The 22,076-nt window shown below is 41.6% G+C and overlaps 1 long non-coding RNA gene and 1 gene segment (V, D, J or C); one reads left to right on the top strand and one right to left on the bottom strand.

The window, feature by feature from the left end:
• Positions 1-5,184: 5,184 nt before the first annotated feature.
• Positions 5,185-5,878, bottom strand: LOC108515561 (Ig heavy chain V-I region 5-like). The segment is given in 2 exon segments: positions 5,185-5,522; positions 5,648-5,878. Coding segments are annotated over 2 exon segments (378 nt in total).
• Positions 5,810-22,076, top strand: part of LOC108515617 (uncharacterized) — a 20,454-nt gene continuing 4,187 nt past the window's right edge. The window contains exons 1-2 of the long non-coding RNA XR_001881578.1: positions 5,810-5,885; positions 7,105-7,178. This is a non-coding gene — a long non-coding RNA (uncharacterized LOC108515617). The remainder of the gene's footprint in view (positions 5,886-7,104; positions 7,179-22,076) is intronic.

Genomic DNA, 22,076 nt, shown 5'->3' with positions numbered 1-22,076 from the left:
TTATCAAAATTACACAAAGATTCACGTGAACCAAAAAAATACTCTCAGAATTATTATAGGAGGTCATAACATCCTGTAGTCCAAAAATTAATATGGATATAACCAAACAAAGAAATTAAAGACTGGCATCTGTTATGAATATAAAAAAACTTAAGAAAAAAGAAAAATGGAGTCCATCTGTATATCTAAACATTTAGTGAACACACATTGTAAAAAGTATTACAGATTTTATAAGAACTCTTGATAGGTAATTTTAATTTATGAAAAATGTATATGAACCGTAAGATATGTTGGGTCTCTTTCCCTAACTTAAATATTTCCTTGCATTTAAATTCTTTACTAATTTTTAATCACTTTTTATTGTTTAGAATTTTAGCTGATATAAATAAGAAATGTATATTAAAAGCCTACCATTTTGATTTAACCTGTGAAATACATTTAAATTCTTGGAAAAATCCAAAAATACCTGGAAAAGGGAGCTATTGCCAGAAGATACACAATTCTTTAGTGTCAGGCTGTGATTATCTCCCAGAAATAACTTTTGGCTCATGTAGCTTCCAGTACACTGCAAGAATAAAAGATGTGAAGACAACGTTACTTAATTGGATTTGCAATTACTCTCTATTCACTGTTAAACAATTTTATTGAAAAAAAAAGATTCCAATCAAGTACACTGATTTTAGGCGTACTGTTAAATAAGGTTTTATAAATAAATGCATTCTTGTAAGCAAAATCAATACACACAGCATTTCTACAACTCCAAAAAGTTTTGTCCTGCTCTTCAGGAATCAACTTGCTTTCCACTTCACAGAACAGAAAATCCTTGGTTGGCTTATTGTTCATATAGATTCCACTTTCTTTTTAAGGATTTCACATAAAGAGAACATAGCACATGTTCTTTCTTGGCTGGTGACTTTCGTGCAGCATAATTGTCTCCCAGTCTCACTCATGTCGCCCTCACTCACTCATTGTCTCCTAGTCTCACTCATGTCATGACAGCTGACCAGGAGGCTGTCTCTGGTGTTTATATCTCCATATCCCACTATGCGTTTCATCTTCCCTTTGCCTCACTGGAGATCCAAGTGCAGGGAATTCTTCACATGACTGTGATCCCTAGAACTTCATCCTGATGACTGTTGAAATCTTCTCTGAGTTTTACCAGTGGAAATGGCAATAAATAGAAACATTCCAGAAGGTCCCCTAGGGTCCCTATTTTCTGTACTTCCTCTCTAAAATATAGAACATCAATTCTATTTGCTCTTGCTTTATATGGGCTAGATCTATGATTGCAGCACATACCCTAATGCCCTGTGTTGTCAGCTTGTCCAGTATTGTATTAAGTCTAAATGGTCGCATGCTTATCATATCGTTTCTTCCAATTTAATGAAACAATTGTTATGTCAACTCTTTGGATTCAGAATCATCAACCAGAAAACCACAGCCCTGAGAAAACAGAAATCAAGTATTTCAAGCTGTTCAGTTGACATAACAATGATGAGTCTACAGCTCATTTTCAAGATATAAATAATCTCTTTATGGGAGTAAAAGCACCATTCACACAGTTAGTGTTTTAAAGCCTCCACCATATCTGACAGCATAGCAATTAAATAGAACTAGGGTTTGTGTGTGAGCTTTGCTCAACTGATAATGGTATTTTCCCTGTCTATAGGGAAAGCTGTACCTGTGCACATGACAAGACCATGAGCTACACTTTGCTTCACCTTTTTTCAGTTAAATAAGTTGCTTGATCCAAAGCCGTATTGTGGAAGAACTTCCTGACTCTGATGAAAACACTTTGAAAATCCTCAAATAATATTTTATGCAGAAACATAACCGAAAAGGAAAGGAAACTCATATATAGTAAAATAACCACTGCTCTCCTCATGTTACAAGAGGTCCACTGGAATCACCCGATACCAGGCCCTGATGTGTGGTACAATGTTAAGGGTTCTGGAGGGGTCAGTTTTCTTGGCAAATTAGATGTTCAGAAGAGCCAGTAGCCCTGTACATCTCAGTTAGTTGAAACTCATATTATTGAGTCCCCACAGGGACCTCCATAACATTGGTTCATGAAACTCTCTGGGAAAGCTGGGAAAGGTGACCGACTGAAGTCCATATGTTGAATTGTCCTCATTGTTAAAAGCCCCTGCTCATTAATGGCATTTCTATTAATATTCACTTGGAAAGCTTTTTTTTTTCTCCATTATGGTTCATTTTTGAAACTTCTAGTGATAGCTCTTGCAGAATGACTTTGTCTGAAATCATCTTGTTGCCTTTCTTTTAAGGCCTGATGATCTATGAAAACCAACAGCCAATATTATTAAATTGCTGTTCTCTTTGCAATGTGATCATCAAATGTAATCCTTGCAGTTTACCCATGTTATGATTTTTACATTTCCAGGGCTTCCTTGACAATGGCACTGATGTGACTCCATCCAGCATCCATTGTTCTGAGAACTCTATTTGGCATATCATCATTGTGAGCATGAACATAATGGAGACTTTCATAGGATGCAATGGTTAATATTTAACATTAGTCAAAATTTTCTCTAGTCCTACCCTTGGACCTCTACTGGATTGGAAAAACATTTTAAGTAAGGACAACGATTTGGTAAAATTTTAAAAATAAAGGCCACAAAGAAATTTTCTGTAGCAAGAGTATGAATTATATGTTGTCCAGAATACCATTTATTTGTGGAATGTAACAACAATTATTTAAATGTATATAATTCAGATATTTTATAAATATGTATATATTGCATATATAACAGAATGAATGTAAATATGAATACTCTACATATTTGTAGCCAAAATTTTGTCAAATAAATATATATTCACTTCTCTGTATCTTAAATATATACACACATTTTTCCATAAATAAGGTAAATTTTAATTTTTTATTGAAAACTAATGTTTTAATTTTGTATTTTCTCTTAATAACTTCATAATTTGACTATAAAATATTCCCATTTATACCACCAATTTAAGAAAAAATACATATGTTTATATAGGAAGAGGTGTAAATACTGTATCTGGAAGCATTTATGCATTAATTATTGGTAACTGGTTAAATACACAACTCAGTGGCTGATAACAGTAAACTTTTATTTTCATGTTCAAGGATGCTCATGTTCACAGTCATCTGGCTGATCAAGGAAGGGCTCTGCTGAGTGGTTCCTCTACAGGGCACTGAACTTGTATTCAGCCTGTAGATATCAATTGTTTAATGACAATGCTGAACAGCAGTGACTAAACATTACACAAGATTCTTGTGACAGGTCACAGGAGACATCAGCCTCCCAAACCAAACCACACAGTTGAATTTAAGTCCAATAATTTGTAACACAGCTTCACGAATGTTAAATATATTCCTTTATTTCAATAAGTATAAATTTTCAAGAAAATATTACTCCATTCAATTACAGAGGGGTTTGATCATTCCATGGACAAATAAATATGTTTTCAAGCTTTACAATCCTGAAAATATTTGCAAATGTAAGTTTGCATTAATAAGAAAACAAAACTGGATGTGTTTTCAATATGTGGCTTCAAACATAATTTTTTTAAATGGCCTTTTTGGGAGAAAATCATTTTAACGTATGTAAATATCCCTCCTTACCTCTCGTGTGCTATAGAGTTGACCAATAAGAGGTCCCCCCATGAGATTTGGAAGTCAGAAAAGGAAGACTCAATATTATCCATTGGTACCTAAGACAGGCACAGAGACAAAGGTGAGGACTGGAGAAACACCTGGAAAGATACTCTAGGAAGCTGAGAACTTCAGCAACCCCAGACTTAAGTTTCCAGACAGGACTGAGGACCACATGGTTAAATAGCCCATACTTCAGGGGCAGATGCATTCTGTTTTCTGAGGGAGCACCAGAGAATCCTGTTTCTAATATCAACTTTCCTAAATACTATATCCTTGGCTTTTAAAGGTTGTAGTGTGAACATTAATCATAGGAATTGGGTCATTCTGTCATACACAACAAAGACAAGAAATCAGAGGAGAAAGACACTCAGGGTGAAAAATATTGTTTCTAGAATGCAATTGAAATAGGCCCTATTATTCCACAGAACTAATGTTTATGGTTTTTTGAATAAACATAGAAATTGACTTCCTCGGTCTTAAAACTCAAGATAGTTACATCTGTCTTACCTGAGCTGTTTTTTCAGTAAACCAACCATCAGGTCTCCCAGATACTATCAAGGAGCTGAAATTTACGTATCACTGAATCAGTACAGTGAGACGTCAGAACTGTCACCCATTATGATTGCCTAACTCACCTCCTGCTTCCTGTTGACCAAATTCTCTTTCTTACCCCTCCATAATTCTTGTTTTCCCACATTTCTTCCTTGCTATGTAAACCCCTAATTTTAGTAGTTCAGGGAGATACGTTTGTGAACGATGTCCCGTCTCCTCGGCTGCAGCACCTGATTAACGTTTGTTCCTTGGCAATGCTTGTTGTCTTAGTGATTGGCTTTCTGTGTGTTGAGCTGCAGGATCTACACCAAATCCCTGGTATTTCAATAACAAAATTCTCTGCAAGCTTCACTGCTTTGGCTTCTTGTAAGCTGAAACCAAATTGATCCACAACTTCTGAGATAACTTGACATAATTCTAGGATTCACTTTGTCCACTACTGCTTACCAGCTTGAGCTTGCCAGTTTGCAACTCTTCCTCGTGCCAATGAACTTTCTCAAAGAGCCATAGGTAACATTTTCCTTCTTTCAAAAAATGCTACCTTTTTCTTTGTTCTTCCAACATATTGAAGACCACTGATATTTCCTGTATGTCCCATTTGAGAAATATTTCTATGCAAATAAAACAAATTTAGAGATTCATCTCCACATTTTATTTAGACTTCAGTAGTTTATTCTAATTCTCTGTATTAAGACAATTCCTGCTTAGAATATCTACACTGGCTTCTTCTGTGTTATATAAACTCCAACTGAAGTCATAAACTAGACTCCTCAGGTGTCATGATCTCTGTCTTTAGTAAATCAGCAGAGGCATTGCTATGTCTGTGCAGTTGGGGCTGAGAAAGAGAAAAGAATTAGGGTCCAGAGGTGACTTCATGTCCCCCTCTACCAACACCGTCAGAGTGTGGCTACATCTGAGGAGCACTCTCAGCTGATGGAGGCATCAGGAGGAGCAGCTGGGGCAGCCCAGCCTCATACATCTGCTTCCCTGGGGGTTTATGTTCGGGTATGTAACACTGTGTGAGGGGCACTGTTATGCTGTAGACAGTAATAAGCTGCAAAATCTTCAGGCTGCAGGCTGCTGATGGTGAGAGTGAATTCTGTCCCAGATCCACTGCCGCTGAACCTTGATGGGACCCCACTTGCCAAACTGGATGCCTTATAGATCAGGAGCTTAGGGGCTTTTCCTGGTTTCTGCTGATACCAACTTAAATAACTGCTAATGCCCTGACTTGCCCTGCAAGTGATGGTGACTCTGTCTCCTACAGATGCAGACAGGGAGGATGGAGACTGGGTCATCTGGATGTCACATCTGGCACCTGAGATTGGAAACATAAAAACAAATGTCCACACAATTAATCATGTTGCTAGAGAATTTCCCTGAATAGTGAAGTAGTACCCAGAACCCTGGGCTGTGTAAACTCCCCTTGTTCTCCTTCCTTACCTGGGAGCCAGAGCAGAAGGAGCCCCAGGAGCTGAGCGGGGACCCTCATGTCCATGCTATGTCCTGACTGGGTCTGACTCCTACATGAAGTGTGACCAGCCTATTAATAAGTCTTCAGGGCAGGAGGATGTGCTCTGGGAACATGCAAATGAGCAGGGGATGGGGCAGGCTGGGCACAGCTGCAGGGCTGGCTCATGTCAGTAACTCAGCACCTGCTCAGTGTCCCCAGGTGTCCCAGGTAAGATCAGAGTAGCAGAAATTTGTCTGCAGAGAATGTGTTTGTACTGGGGACTATTTGTTATGAGAAACATTGTTTAGATTATTTTTTGACAATTTGAAATATTCCTCAGGAGTCGATGGAGTAATGTATTTCATTGGTGTATGGGGAGTATTTAGGGGGATATTCTTTTTTGTAGGAAGCACATAGTAAAATTTTAGATGGTACAATTCTAAGGTATTTAAAAGACTCTCCTCTGATTCTGGTTAGGGAAGGGGGTATTTGTCATATACTTGCAACTTTTCTGTAAATTTATCATTATTCCTTTAAAAAAATTAGAAATAAAATACATTGACATGATGCTCCATATATTTGTAAGTATTAGGTAATGGTGTTATGCCATTGTTCTTACCAGTATTAGTTCAAGCAATTTACTCCAAATACACGAAGATGACACTGAATTTTCTCAATGCATGCAGCACTCACAGATTCACCATTATCAAGAGTGACAGGTCTCTTTAATATCCAGAGACTAAATGAGCTGCACCTTATTCTTGTTTTGGGCACCTTCATAGTCTACCTTCTTTTCTGCCATTGAGTATTATTTCCCAAAGTTCATCTCTCTTAATGAGGGTGGCCACTGTACGGAGCATGTCCCTGCCATGCACCATCAATGACACTTTCCTCTTTTACATTTTATCAGTGACTGGGGACATCATCTTGACCCAGACACCAGCCTCCCTGTTAACATCATTAGGAAAGAGACAGTGTTTTATCACGCAACTGCCCATGTACATGGAGAAATCAGTTGGATCCAGATGAAACTGGACAGGAATTTGCACTTATTATATCTAATATCTCTAATGTGCCCAAAAATGTCCCAGCCTGGCTCAGTAGCAGAGGAAGTGGATCTAACTATGTCAGCATCAGTGGGCTGCAGCGAAGGGCTCTACAAAATTTTACTGATGCCTGACTAGTGGAGCCAAATCACAATGCTGTAGCCTGTGCACAAACCTTCCTGCTGCTTTGTAAGCAGCCTGAATTTTAAGAGAACTGGTTATACTGGGAGAAAGGAAGAAAGTTCCATTTGTTCTCTAATTGCTTGCTGAAAATTAACCGACAAAAAGAAGATTAATAAGAGAAAACGGAAACAAAATTAACTTAAAGTGCAGTGGGATATCATCCCAGGGTGATGACCTGATAAGTCAATGAAATCCAGGTGTTTATATTTCTTTTCTAGGGAAGAGGGAATTGGGAAGTGTAGGCAACTGGGAGAGAATAGATGAGAATAGAAGTGCATCCTCAAGAGAACAGGTAAGCACCTGCCTGGTTAAAGTATCAACTTCCAGTCTCTTCTATTTTTGTTTCCTGTTTTATGTTAATCTTCCCTGATAAAAATCCTCAGGAAGAATTTTCTTGAAAATATGTTTCCTTCTGAAAAATTTGGTTATAGGTAGATAATGGATATTTAGGAAAAGTCTTTTTGTGCATTTGCTGTTTTCTAAATGCCGTGGGTTTTACATATCATCATACAAATTCAGCATAGTTTGAGATGTTATTTTCTGGATTCCTTTACTTGCAACCCACCTGCCAAGATGCTGTTCCAGAGAGATGCAGCTACAGACTAAAAAAGCAGTTGACTCCTGAACAACGTGGAGGTTGGGGCACTGAGCACTGGTGCAGATGAAAACCTGTGTAGAAGTTTTGCATCCCTAACTTAAGTACTAATAGATTACTTTTGACTGGAAGCCTTAGTGATAAAATAGTTGATTAAACCCCTTTTTAGTTATACAATTGTAAACTCTATTTTTCCAATAAAGTATGCTAAAGAAAAAAATGTTATTAAGAAAACCATAAAAGTCAGAAAATATATTTACTACTTATAAAGTGCTTGCTCACAGGTAACACACACAGAAGAAAATATACATGAATCTGCAAATTTAAAACCCAAGTTATTCTAGGGTTAACTGTACCATGATGAATGTAGCAGTCCCCATTTGTAATCTAGGGCTTTCCCCTTTGTTGTACTTCACTTCCAATGGCCGTATATTTGTCTAAGGTTCTTTATGTCCTTGGGCAGAGAGATCTGCTTGCCTGCCTTGCTAGCCAGATGGCCTGGAATGCGCATCTCTTAGGAAAGTGCTATGGTTTGACTATGTCCTCCAGTATCCATCTGTTGTAAAGTTAAATCTCAGTGTAATGGCATTGCCAGGTGGGGCCTATTGGGATATGTTTAGGTCATGAGGGTGGAGCCCTCTAGAGGAATACATTAATGACACAATAAACAGAGCTTATGATGCTGGAATCTTTTTCTCTCTTCTGTTCATCTGTCATGTTAAGACAAGGCCTTTCTTTCTTTGAAGGAGTCAATACTCCAGCCATCATCTTGAAAGCAGAGAAAGCAGACCTTAAACTGCCCATGCCTTGATCTTAAATTTCCCATTCCCCAGAAGTGTGGAAAAATTCATTTCTGTTCTTTATGAATTACATGGTGACAAGGAACCTTTTATAGTAGCTTGAAATGGAACAAGAGGGACAGCTCACAATCAGTGAGGACAGGATGAGGTGTATACATACCCCGGCTTCCTCATCTCTCAGATGGAACACCCCAGAGGAATTTAGTCCATGTTCCCACATGTGGTTGATCTTCATTTCTCTTGAGTCAGGTGGGTTGTTGATGTGTCTTTTACCATTCATATTCTGTTCCCTTCCTCATTTTCCTCCTTTCTTCCCAGTGTAAATTTGCTGCCTAAACAGGAATCCTCATTGCTGGTGGACCCGAACTAAGATAGTAAAACAAATCGTTTATCTTTTCTATGAGAGGTATTTCCCATCTTTATTCTTATCACTTCTCTCTCTTTGACATGTAGGAATATTCAGGAAGTGCTTAATTTTTTTTAACCAATCTATTTTACGTTGAATTTATGAGGTGATTTTTTGTTATTATTGTTCTGTTTGTTAAAACAAAAAGATAAGTTGTAATCCACCAACCAGCTGAAAAGTCTCCTCTCCTGGCAGAGATAACTTCAAAGAAAAAAGAAAAACTAGGTTAGGCCATGACAGGCAGGTGGGTTTAGATGTGCCTCATTATACTCTTCTCCCTTTGGAGTTCAGACACAACTGACCAGCATTACCATTACAACAGAGATCTTTAGACTGACAAAACAGATGCTTTGTAGCAATAAGATACCATACTCCAACATGACAGAGAATAGGCCCTGCAGAAAATCTAAATATTTTACCCTAAAGATTTTTCTTCATTGTATTCTGAAGTGGCCCTGCAAAGTTGCCTGTAGTGAGGGAAATTTTCATTCTTGAGGAATCTCTTCCCCTTACTAAGTTTATTCCAAAGAATCTGACATTTTTTTCTTAACATCTGATAGGCATCATTCACCATCTACTTTGCTACCCACAGGATTCTTCCACATGACAAGAACCATGGCTTCCAAGCACCCTTATCTAAACTCAAGTATTTCTTTATGATGAATTCAACTCTAGGCAGAGCTTAACTCTTTCAACCAGTGGCCAGTCAGGAAACCTTTGAATCCATGTATGACCTGGAAGCCCCTGCTTCGAGATATCCCACCTTTCCAGGACAAACTAATGTATATCTGATATGTATTGATTTATGTCTTTCCTCGTAATTTCTGTCTTTCCAAAGTGTTTAAACCCAACGTGTAATCCTATCACCTTGGGCACATATTTGCAGGACATCCTAAGGCTGTGTCACAGGCCATAAGCTTTACCTTTGGCAAAATAAACCTACAAATTGATTGAGACCTGTCTCAGATACTCTTTTGTTTACACTGGGTCACAAACTTAAAATCCTCTAAAACTGTCTACACATCAATAAATCTACATTAGAGACAGTGGAGTGATCATACCTCAACAGTTACAGCTCACAATTTAAAGAAACCTGAGTCTAAGATTTGGTCCAGCTCTCTTGTTTCATAAAAATACTTTGCGATTTTTAAAATTTTACTTTGGAGAGGGACAATTTTGGGGAATATGTTAATGGCAGTGGAATGAATGATGTCCCCACCCCAAAAGATGTCCATGTCCTTGTCTCTGGAACCCAAATGTTATAGGAGTTAAGGAATTATTATAGGCAGATAGAGAGGAAAAGGGGTACTTGGGAAGGTTTTCCTTCTTTAAAGCAGCTCCAGAAAAGTTTCTTGTCTAGCAGGAAAACCCTGGCTCCTAGGGCCAGGTTGGCAAGCTTTGATATGCAAATTCTCCCCATTAGAAACTGAGTCCAGCCAAACATGGCAATTCCCACCATCTTCTTCCTTGCTCCCACGTATGCCTGGAACATGGCTGTCCCCACATGTCCCCATGTGTATAGAATATTTTGGCACCCTGTGTTTGCATATTAAAAGACTACGGTGAGAAGACCAGTTACATTGCAGGCTACATGAATGACATGCCTGGTCAAACCAATCCCCAGAGTCCTATGCAAATCAGACACCATTTCCTCCAGCCTCCTCATATAGAAGCCTCTTTTCTGCTGCACATGGAGTTTTCTCTTGGTTTGAATCCTGCCTTTCTCTGTCTCTGTATGGGGGAACTGTTTTCTTCTTCCTTCCTTCTTGCATATTAAACCTTTCTCTCCTTAAACCACTCCACTCGTGTCTTTGTTGTTTTATCCAAATTGTCGTGAGATCAAGAACCCTGGTGTTCCTCCAGTCATCAGAGCCATATCATAAAAATTCTACCTTACATAGCAAAAAGACAACTTGACAGATGTAAGTTAAGGACTTTGAAAATAAGAAACCTGGCTATCGAGATGAAACCACTATGATCACAAAGGTCCTTAAAAGAGAGGAGGACGCTCACAGTCAGAGAAGAGCTGGGACAATGGGGAGGGATGTGGTTTGAGGAAGGGAGGGGCCATGGAAGCAGAAATATGGGAGCACCTGGAAGATAAAAAGCAGAGAATACAGTTCTCTTCTCTGCAGCCTCCAGAAGTAATACAGACCTACTGACACCTTAACATTGACTCAGTGAGACTTCTGATCTCTAGAATTACAGGGTAATATATTTATGTTGTGTGAAGTCAATAAGACTGTGGCAATTTAAACAACAACATTGGAAACTAATGCAAGGGGAAGAGATGTCTTTCACCTCACTGAGCGCATGGTTGTCCTCTGTTCTTGGAAATATTTCCACCTTGTTTCTGGTGTCAGTTTTGTCAAGAGACAGAGAAAATTTTTCTGAGAGAAGAGCTAGCACAAGAATTCTTTTTAGTTAGAAAATGTCTTGGGTAAAATTGATGATTATTTCCTATACCATCTGGGTATCACAGAGTTTAGGGGTCAGATCTTACAGCACATGATAGGAGTAAGAGGGTTTTGTTTGTTGGTTTGTTTTCGTATTAGGAGGGAAAATTAGATTTTCAGGACACAATCTGTGAGGGACAGACTGAGTCAGAGCTATTGTAAGAGAAAGAGGAGATGTGGAAGGAGTCAGCACAATGAAACATGTGTCCCTGCTCCCAAATCAAAAATAAAGTCATTGATTTTAGAAGGTGAAGCAAACCTCTTCACCTTCCATCTTCTTAGGAAGGATTGAATTTTTCCCCAAGTCCCTGCCCCTCCTTCACTCCCCTGACATTGCATTGTGGAGCTAATCACATGTGCCCTTAATCCCTGCTCCTGTCCCAGGCTGGGAGAGGCTCACTGTCCTTACCATACCCAGCAGGATAAAGCTGGTGCCCTAGACACCAAAGGAGAAGAAGATGGCTTCTGTGCAGGCGATAAAGGCTTTACCACCTGTTACATTTCACTATTATTCTAAGTAAAGTTGTGTGGAGAGGAGTGAACATATGGGCAACTTTACCTGGTGGGCTTGGAAGAGGCCAGGCTCTGAGAATGACAATGAATTCACATTTCTAATTTTCCAGTTGGCAAATGCTAGCTTTTACAATTATGGAGTTGTGGACTTTGAGTTTAAGAGCAAGACAGACTTTCAGGTACTGCAATAAATGAGAAGACATTTGGAATAGGGTCCTTAGCCCAGGGCTAAGGTCAGGCTGGAAGTCCCTGAGAGCTGCCAGGTGCTGGCCCTGAGCTGTGGAGGAAGCATCTGCTCTCCTGAGTCACAGGGCTGAGGACCTGGGAGGAACCACAGGCCCTGTCCACAGGGCTGCCCTGCAGTGGCTTGAGGGAAGGAAACTGCTCACAAATTCACAGGCGCTTCTTTAAGCATATATCCCACAGCCTGGGAAGAGTGAAAGTCTCAGGACCCAGACCTCAGGACCGGTTCTGGATTCCGGGGATGGGTGCTGTCAGCTGTGCCCTCCCTTGTCCTGAATGACTGGGACCCTGTTGGAGCCAAAGAGGGAGGGTTAGCAAATGTCCTCAAAGTCTTTACTCAGCCTGACTGTGTTCTGCTTGGAAAGAAAAGGACCACATACTACACAAATAAACATAAAATTATGTGTGTATGTAATATGAATATCTAATATAAACAATATATTGAATACATATAATCCTTTAGAAATAAGTTATATTTCTATATTTGTATATACTATGTATCTGTTTATGAAAAAATATGTGATATATGTTTATATATAAAGAGAACTTTGATTGCTAGTATGAGGTATAGTTTTAAACTTTAATAAATTGAACGTGAACATTGCAAATGAACACCAGGTGCAACACCTCATAGCCCCTTTCTTACCACAGTCCCTGAGAGTGATAAAGCTCAGGATCCTCTTCCATGTTCCCCTGGGCTGAGAGCAGAGAGCTGCTCATTGCTGAGGATGATGAGTGATCTGATGTGGGGTGTGTGGAATCACAGAGCAGCAGATGCCCAGGCGATGGATAGTGAGTCTGGGCCCTGAATGGAGGGAAGTTTTTTCACCAGAGCTCAGCATAGACAAGTCCTCTTCTGGTCATTTCCATCAAAGAAAGCAGCACATGTGGCTCAAAGGCTGCATGGTCATGGTCACAGGATGAAGATCTTCCAAGGCTCATTTCCAACTTCCCCTCTGGCTGGGGTGATGTGGGATCTCTCTGCCCAGCTTTCATGGCTCACCAGCTGCTGGGACTCTGTTGACAATGGTCTATGTCTATTTCCATGCACAAGCTTCTCAATATTTGACATTTTACTTTCTGGTCTCCAGTAACCACGACTTGCCAACTATGACCCTTCCACAGAGATTCATGGAGTAGGGCCANCAACGTGTAATCCTATCACCTTGGGCACATATTTGCAGGACATCCTAAGGCTGTGTCACAGGCCATAAGCTTTACCTTTGGCAAAATAAACCTACAAATTGATTGAGACCTGTCTCAGATACTCTTTTGTTTACACTGGGTCACAAACTTAAAAATCCTCTAAAACTGTCTACACATCAATAAATCTACATTAGAGACAGTGGAGTGATCATACCTCAACAGTTACAGCTCACAATTTAAAGAAACCTGAGTCTAAGATTTGGTCCAGCTCTCTTGTTTCATAAAATACTTTGCGATTTTAAAATTTTACTTTGGAGAGGGACAATTTTGGGGAATATGTTAATGGCAGTGGAATGAATGATGTCCCCACCCCAAAAGATGTCCATGTCCTTGTCTCTGGAACCCAAATGTTATAGGAGTTAAGGAATTATTATAGGCAGATAGAGAGGAAAAGGGGTACTTGGGAAGGTTTTCCTTCTTTAAAGCAGCTCCAGAAAAGTTTCTTGTCTAGCAGGAAAACCCTGGCTCCTAGGGCCAGGTTGGCAAGCTTTGATATGCAAATTCTCCCCATTAGAAACTGAGTCCAGCCAAACATGGCAATTCCCACCATCTTCTTCCTTGCTCCCACGTATGCCTGGAACATGGCTGTCCCCACATGTCCCCATGTGTATAGAATATTTTGGCACCCTGTGTTTGCATATTAAAAGACTACGGTGAGAAGACCAGTTACATTGCAGGCTACATGAATGACATGCCTGGTCAAACCAATCCCCAGAGTCCTATGCAAATCAGACACCATTTCCTCCAGCCTCCTCATATAGAAGCCTCTTTTCTGCTGCACATGGAGTTTTCTCTTGGTTTGAATCCTGCCTTTCTCTGTCTCTGTATGGGGAACTGTTTTCTTCTTCCTTCCTTCTTGCATATTAAACCTTTCTCTCCTTAAACCACTCCACTCGTGTCTTTGTTGTTTTATCCAAATTGTCGTGAGATCAAGAACCCTGGTGTTCCTCCAGTCATCAGAGCCATATCATAAAATTCTACCTTACATAGCAAAAGACAACTTGACAGATGTAAGTTAAGGACTTTGAAAATAAGAAACCTGGCTATCGAGATGAAACCACTATGATCACAAAGGTCCTTAAAAGAGAGGAGGACGCTCACAGTCAGAGAAGAGCTGGGACAATGGGGAGGGATGTGGTTTGAGGAAGGGAGGGGCCATGGAAGCAGAAATATGGGAGCACCTGGAAGATAAAAGCAGAGAATACAGTTCTCTTCTCTGCAGCCTCCAGAAGTAATACAGACCTACTGACACCTTAACATTGACTCAGTGAGACTTCTGATCTCTAGAATTACAGGGTAATATATTTATGTTGTGTGAAGTCAATAAGACTGTGGCAATTTAAACAACAACATTGGAAACTAATGCAAGGGGAAGAGATGTCTTTCACCTCACTGAGCGCATGGTTGTCCTCTGTTCTTGGAAATATTTCCACCTTGTTTCTGGTGTCAGTTTTGTCAAGAGACAGAGAAAATTTTCTGAGAGAAGAGCTAGCACAAGAATTCTTTTAGTTAGAAAATGTCTTGGGTAAAATTGATGATTATTTCCTATACCATCTGGGTATCACAGAGTTTAGGGGTCAGATCTTACAGCACATGATAGGAGTAAGAGGGTTTTGTTTGTTGGTTTGTTTTCGTATTAGGAGGGAAAATTAGATTTTCAGGACACAATCTGTGAGGGACAGACTGAGTCAGAGCTATTGTAAGAGAAAGAGGAGATGTGGAAGGAGTCAGCACAATGAAACATGTGTCCCTGCTCCCAAATCAAAATAAAGTCATTGATTTTAGAAGGTGAAGCAAACCTCTTCACCTTCCATCTTCTTAGGAAGGATTGAATTTTCCCCAAGTCCCTGCCCCTCCTTCACTCCCCTGACATTGCATTGTGGAGCTAATCACATGTGCCCTTAATCCCTGCTCCTGTCCCAGGCTGGGAGAGGCTCACTGTCCTTACCATACCCAGCAGGATAAAGCTGGTGCCCTAGACACCAAAGGAGAAGAAGATGGCTTCTGTGCAGGCGATAAAGGCTTTACCACCTGTTACATTTCACTATTATTCTAAGTAAAGTTGTGTGGAGAGGAGTGAACATATGGGCAACTTTACCTGGTGGGCTTGGAAGAGGCCAGGCTCTGAGAATGACAATGAATTCACATTTCTAATTTTCCAGTTGGCAAATGCTAGCTTTTACAATTATGGAGTTGTGGACTTTGAGTTTAAGAGCAAGACAGACTTTCAGGTACTGCAATAAATGAGAAGACATTTGGAATAGGGTCCTTAGCCCAGGGCTAAGGTCAGGCTGGAAGTCCCTGAGAGCTGCCAGGTGCTGGCCCTGAGCTGTGGAGGAAGCATCTGCTCTCCTGAGTCACAGGGCTGAGGACCTGGGAGGAACCACAGGCCCTGTCCACAGGGCTGCCCTGCAGTGGCTTGAGGGAAGGAAACTGCTCACAAATTCACAGGCGCTTCTTTAAGCATATATCCCACAGCCTGGGAAGAGTGAAAGTCTCAGGACCCAGACCTCAGGACCGGTTCTGGATTCCGGGGATGGGTGCTGTCAGCTGTGCCCTCCCTTGTCCTGAATGACTGGGACCCTGTTGGAGCCAAAGAGGGAGGGTTAGCAAATGTCCTCAAAGTCTTTACTCAGCCTGACTGTGTTCTGCTTGGAAAGAAAAGGACCACATACTACACAAATAAACATAAAATTATGTGTGTATGTAATATGAATATCTAATATAAACAATATATTGAATACATATAATCCTTTAGAAATAAGTTATATTTCTATATTTGTATATACTATGTATCTGTTTATGAAAAAATATGTGATATATGTTTATATATAAAGAGAACTTTGATTGCTAGTATGAGGTATAGTTTTAAACTTTAATAAATTGAACGTGAACATTGCAAATGAACACCAGGTGCAACACCTCATAGCCCCTTTCTTACCACAGTCCCTGAGAGTGATAAAGCTCAGGATCCTCTTCCATGTTCCCCTGGGCTGAGAGCAGAGAGCTGCTCATTGCTGAGGATGATGAGTGATCTGATGTGGGGTGTGTGGAATCACAGAGCAGCAGATGCCCAGGCGATGGATAGTGAGTCTGGGCCCTGAATGGAGGGAAGTTTTTTCACCAGAGCTCAGCATAGACAAGTCCTCTTCTGGTCATTTCCATCAAAGAAAGCAGCACATGTGGCTCAAAGGCTGCATGGTCATGGTCACAGGATGAAGATCTTCCAAGGCTCATTTCCAACTTCCCCTCTGGCTGGGGTGATGTGGGATCTCTCTGCCCAGCTTTCATGGCTCACCAGCTGCTGGGACTCTGTTGACAATGGTCTATGTCTATTTCCATGCACAAGCTTCTCAATATTTGACATTTTACTTTCTGGTCTCCAGTAACCACGACTTGCCAACTATGACCCTTCCACAGAGATTCATGGAGTAGGGCCACATCCATGGGTTCAGCAATGTGCCGGGCCATACACGTAAGAGAAACAAGGCATGGCCCACCGAGGTATGAAGTGAGGATGAATTTGCATCATGAATTCAGAGTAGGAGGTGGGAGAAAACATCCTGACATGCTCCAGGCAGTGATGCCCACAAGATACACTAGAGGTGTCCATAAAGGAGGTGGGAAGAGGATGTGAAGCAAAGAGGGGACGTGAATTCAGAGGTGTCCCCCAGCCTGTTTCCCTCAAAAGATTTCAGACCCTTAGCAGCTCCTGTGCAGAGCCATTGCTAGGGAAGATTTCTGCATGACAGGGGACAGGAGGAGGGAGCACCTACCTCTGAAGGCATCTTGGTTGCTGATGGCCAGAGTGACATCTGTTCAGGCCCACTGCCCCTGACCCAGGAAGGGATCATGTCCAGCTGGGCAGCAGGAGCCAGCGGGAGCTCAGAGTAAGGCCTGGTTTACACTGGTGCCAGACTAGGATGCTGTTCATAGTCCAGCCAGCCCTGCAGGTGACAGTGACCCTCTCACTTGGGACACAGGGAGGGGGCTGGAGATGGCATCCACACAACATGCTGACTATTATCCAAGTGGGAACCAAACATGCAGATCCCCAGATATTAATACGAAGTAAGCAGTTCATTCAATTTGATGCAATTCTGGTCAGAAAGAGAAAAAGCAGGCTAATTCCCAGCACTTTGGGAGGCCGAGACGGGCGGATCACGAAGTCAGGAGATCGAGACCATCCTGGCTAATACGGTGAAACCCTGTCTCTACTTAAAATACAAAAAACTAGCCGGGCGACGAGGCGGGCGCCTGTAGTCCCAGCTACTCGGGAGGCTGAGGCAGGAGAATGGCGTAAACCCGGGAGGCGGAGCTTGCAGTGAGCTGAGATCCGGCCACTGCACTCCAGCCTGGGTGGCAGAGCAAGACTCCGTCTCAAAAAAAAAAAAAAAAAAAAAAAGCAGGCTAACAACTTCATCATCAAAGAAATGTTCATGTTTACTACAAACTATCTGAGGATGAAGCCTCAGTCCCCCTTCCTCACCAGGCAGCCAGAACAGAAGGTGGAAGAGAAGAAAAGATGGGTCCAAAGTCCACAAGGTGCCTCCTGAGGCTGATCCTGCTCAGAGAATGTAGGGGCAGTAGATTGTCTGCTGGGACTGCCACACCAAAATTCCCTGGGCTGGATGGCTTAAAGGAAGGACATTTACTTCTAACAGTTTGGAAGGCTGGGAAGTCCAAGATAAAGATCCAGAAAGATCTGCTTTCTGCTGAGGACCCTCCCTCTGATTTTCAGATGCCACCTTCTGTCCATGTCCTCACATGGCCTTTCCTCACTGCATGCATGGATGTTGGGGGTGGAGGAGAGCTGAATGGGGTCTCTTTTTTAAAAGACACTAATCTTGTTGAATCAGGGCCCCACCCTTATCATCTCCTTTAACCCCAATTACCACCTTATATGCTTTATCTTCAAATGCAGCTATACTGGAGGTTAGAGATTCAAGATAAGAATTTCCAAAGCACAATTCGCTCCATAGTAGGTGGACTTTGGGGACACAGCCAAGGCAGGCATGAAGGCAAGGCTGGGCTTCTAGTCTCAGAGCACAGAGCACAGAAGTGGTTCCCACAACTCAGGACATTGGCAGCTCCTCCCAGGTACTCTAGGTAACACAGAGACCACATTCCAGCCTTAGGGGCTATTGATAATGAAACATTATCACTCCTAAGCTCTCCCAGTATTTCTATGATCAGGCTTAGATCTTAGGGTTATTATGGGGTTTGTCTACCATCTAGTGTCAGGATTGTGGCTTAGCATCTTATATAGAATTACAGATGCTGAGTCCCAGTGAGTCTTGACTGTGAGTCTTTTCATGGATATTAATGAAGGGGATCTCAGGCCAGATTCATCCATCACTAGGCCAGATTCACAAAATAATTTCTCTTGTCAGTAAACTAGTTACATAGTTGAGGACAAAAGATTTTCAGAAAAGTTATTTGTCAGAAAAATATTATGAGCTAGATTCTATGACCCATATGAGATGTCAAAGGTTTTGGAAGAGATGATGGGCCACGAGGAATCCCACAGGACCTAATGGCAGGAGTGGGAATGGGAAGCACAAGGTGCTGTTCTGGAACTGTCATCCCAGTCTCCTTCCTCCCATGCAACAAACCCTTTCAGAGCAGCTCTGAGGACCACTACAGCTAAAGAGGTGAAAGGGGGATCCTTCAGATGCCCCATTGTCTGCAGTCATTGAGCCTGTGTCAGGATCACCTCTACTTGTATTTCTAGGATACCTGAGGTGTTTATCCAGGTACAGCAGGCAGTGTTGGGTGTTGGTAATTACATGGAACATCCATTATGTTCCACGAGAACGTGCCCATTGTCATGTTGATTGTGCAGTGAGGTTGTTTCTTGGTCAAAGTGAAGTCTCATGGAATATTCAAAAACAGGACATAAATTCCTCTCGAAGGTGGCCATAGTAGCCCCAGCATCTAATTGTGTGACATATATTTAGGTGTCCAAGAAGCAAACTATTGTCATAGTCCTTTTCCCTGCACAGGGGATCCTTTAATAGTTCAGTCACTCAGTTGCTATTTTCCTGACCAGGTAGCTGGATTGTTGACAATGGCCCATGATTTAGTGGAAATGGAGTAAAATACAGCTTAAGGGGGCAGCCTGCATGGCTACTATCATTGCAGGTAGTTTGGCCCATTAGGCAGGATGTCCATGTTAGTGTCAATCAAAAGATGCCATTCCCTGGCTGGATGGTGGTCACACCCAGCGGACCCACTGGTGTCTGTTTTTTACAATCATCAGGGCCCCCCATGCCATACCGACACAGACATGTCTCTGAATCTTTGGCTCATTGTGGCCAAAGGAGAAGCTAAATTGTCCCCTATGGTCATTTGTTCCCTTTTAGGAAGCTTGGCATTTGTTTATGGGCATTCATTCCTTTGCACATGGATCCTGTGGGAACTGGGTTAGGGTGAATTCTGACTGCATCATTTCCATTTAATAATTTGGATCTGTTGGGCCTGTCCAGCTTTATTGATTGTGTTTGTAGGCACCAAAGTGAGAATAGGTAGTTAAGGTAGTGGCGTCATGCCTGATGCTCTAGCTCTCAGACACTCAGACCCTATCAGTTTCCTACAGTAAGCAAGGAGTGGTCTTTCAAAAGAGGCACTCCTGGTGTCTGCTGTTGCCACAGGCTTCAGTCAGCATGCATAGAAATGGTGGACACCTGGATTTCCATCAAGGAAGCAGGCTCTAAAGGTTTTAAAGAATTGCCTCAGTCATGCCTTGTTGAACAGATTCCACGGGTACCTTTGCAAAGGGCCTCGTTCAAGGATGGCAACTTTCTTCGTGATTTTCACTAATGTGACCAAAAGAACACCCAGGTAAGGTTTCTACAGTCCCCAGTACCCAAAAATACCTAGTATCTTCTGGGTCTCCTTCTTATTAGTGGATGCCACCAGGACCAAAAACAATTAACTATACCTGGGATACCTCCTCGGTTTCCTTTTCAGGTCGCCTTGGCATTCATCCTTCAACAGTCCATCGTTGGTCTGCCAAAGTGGGTCGTTCCATTGTGACACCAGGCTTTGTGACACTTTAATCTTTTTGTAGCAACTATTAAATTAACTAGGTAGTGTTCCAATCTCCATTGAATATGCAGTCCTGCTTTTGCTGAATAAGGTTCTGGGGCTTGGGAAGCTTAGGTATCAGGCAGGAGTGGATATGCCCCACTGTCATGCCTTGAATACTTATCTATGAGTGGGGATAGCCCCTCAGGCAGCAGTGATGTTCTGTGGCACAGCAGCAAAATGTCAGTACCTCTATTGCACTCTGCAGTGAGAACCATGGTCACCAGCACCCAACATGGCCCAAAGGGAATGGTCCATGTGCAGATCAAGACATGAGCACATACTCACCATGGGGTCCTCATTTGTCCTGACACCTTCTGATGTCATCAGTTTAATTTCTTCTGACAGGACCTGGAAATATTGTCAGGTGGATTACAGCATATAAAAATCCCAGAGAAGTCTGAATTCCTTTTTTTCACCTTTCACCTTGAGAGGAAAATAGGGCCAGTGGCCTCTGGTGGAGACTTTGGCCCTATTCCTAACTGTGCCATTCAGACAAAGACATTTGGTCTGTAATGTGGCTTAACCAAACAATTACACCAACCAGGATGCACAAAACTTCACTGGCCTTTTTCCATGTCTCTTTTATAGAGAGTTAGCCTCCGTTTCTGTGAAGGCCCTTTTTGTTGATTTTGGTTCCTTCCTAGATGCTTCAGGGACCACTGAGAGTATCTTTCTTGTTTCATTTTGGGTGACTCAGGGTCCATCTGATTACCCATGTCCTGAGCTCTCTGGCCCTAGGAATGAGCAGTCATACAACTGTCTAACCACTAGAGAACTGTGTACCCCATTCCTATTTCCACATTCTTTTCTCTCTGTCTCAATTCAGTAAGCCAGCTGATCCTTATTAATGGGAGGAGGATCATTAAACATCCATCTGTATGTCCAGCCCTTGCATCCCCAGGCTGATGTCTCTGTCCTGGGCCAGATACTGGAGAGTATTTTTCCTCTAACTTCACCAATAAGCCATGGTTCTCTCAGATCAAACCTTCTCACTGCACCAATTTTGCCAAGAAAGTTTGCTGTGCACAGGTCACCAACTTACCCAAATCTAGTGAGACAGAACACCCATGCACAACCAGTTACATAAAGTGAATTATTACTTACAGAGAGTCAGCATGAGAGAGCACAAAACTGCCTGGGCCTGATTGACTCTAGACCATGCATACCCCACAAGGACTGCAGCTAAGGGGCCCTGGAATGCAGCCCACCCTGGGTTTTATGTCTTGGAATCACATGACACACTGACCTAGTGTTGAAGGAATTACTGTTTCCAGTAGGGACAGAAACAGAGCCCAGGCTATATTGGCTAATCTTGCACTATCTCAGAATATTACATTTCCAGAACATTCTACAGTTATTCCTGAAAACTACTAGCAAGAAAGGGAAGGAGACTGGGTTGATTCATGACTAAATGGAAACTGTTCTGCAAATACCAAAGTGAAATCATAACTCAGTATTTTTGTGACTGAGTTATTTCACTTAGTGTAATGTCCTCTAGTTTCATGCATGTTGTAGCATGTGACAGAATTTCCCTCAATAATATCCTATTGTATGTGTATACCACATTTGGATTACCAGTTCTCTCCTTTGTGAAGATGTGAGTTGCTTCTACTTTTTGGCTATTATGAATAATTCGGTTCTGAATATGGGTAGACTAACATCTTCTTAAGTTAATGTCTTCAATTAATTGGGTATATGTCCAAAAGTGTAATGGCTGAGTTATATAGTATTTCTATTTTTAATTCTTTGAGGAATCGCCATATGGTTTCCCACAGAAGGTGGGCCATTTACATCACCACGACAGTGTCCACAGTAGTTCCAAATACCTATATTCTTATCAAGGCTGGTCAGTCTCTGTTGGGAAAAAAAAAAAAAAAAA

This window comes from Rhinopithecus bieti, unplaced genomic scaffold (genome assembly GCF_001698545.2).
Source record: "Rhinopithecus bieti isolate Rb0 unplaced genomic scaffold, ASM169854v2 scaffold_2476, whole genome shotgun sequence".
In the NCBI taxonomy this organism is placed as follows: Eukaryota; Metazoa; Chordata; class Mammalia; order Primates; family Cercopithecidae; genus Rhinopithecus; species Rhinopithecus bieti.
The sequence above is the reverse complement of the archived record's forward strand: the minus strand, read 5'-3'. Positions and strand labels throughout refer to the sequence as shown.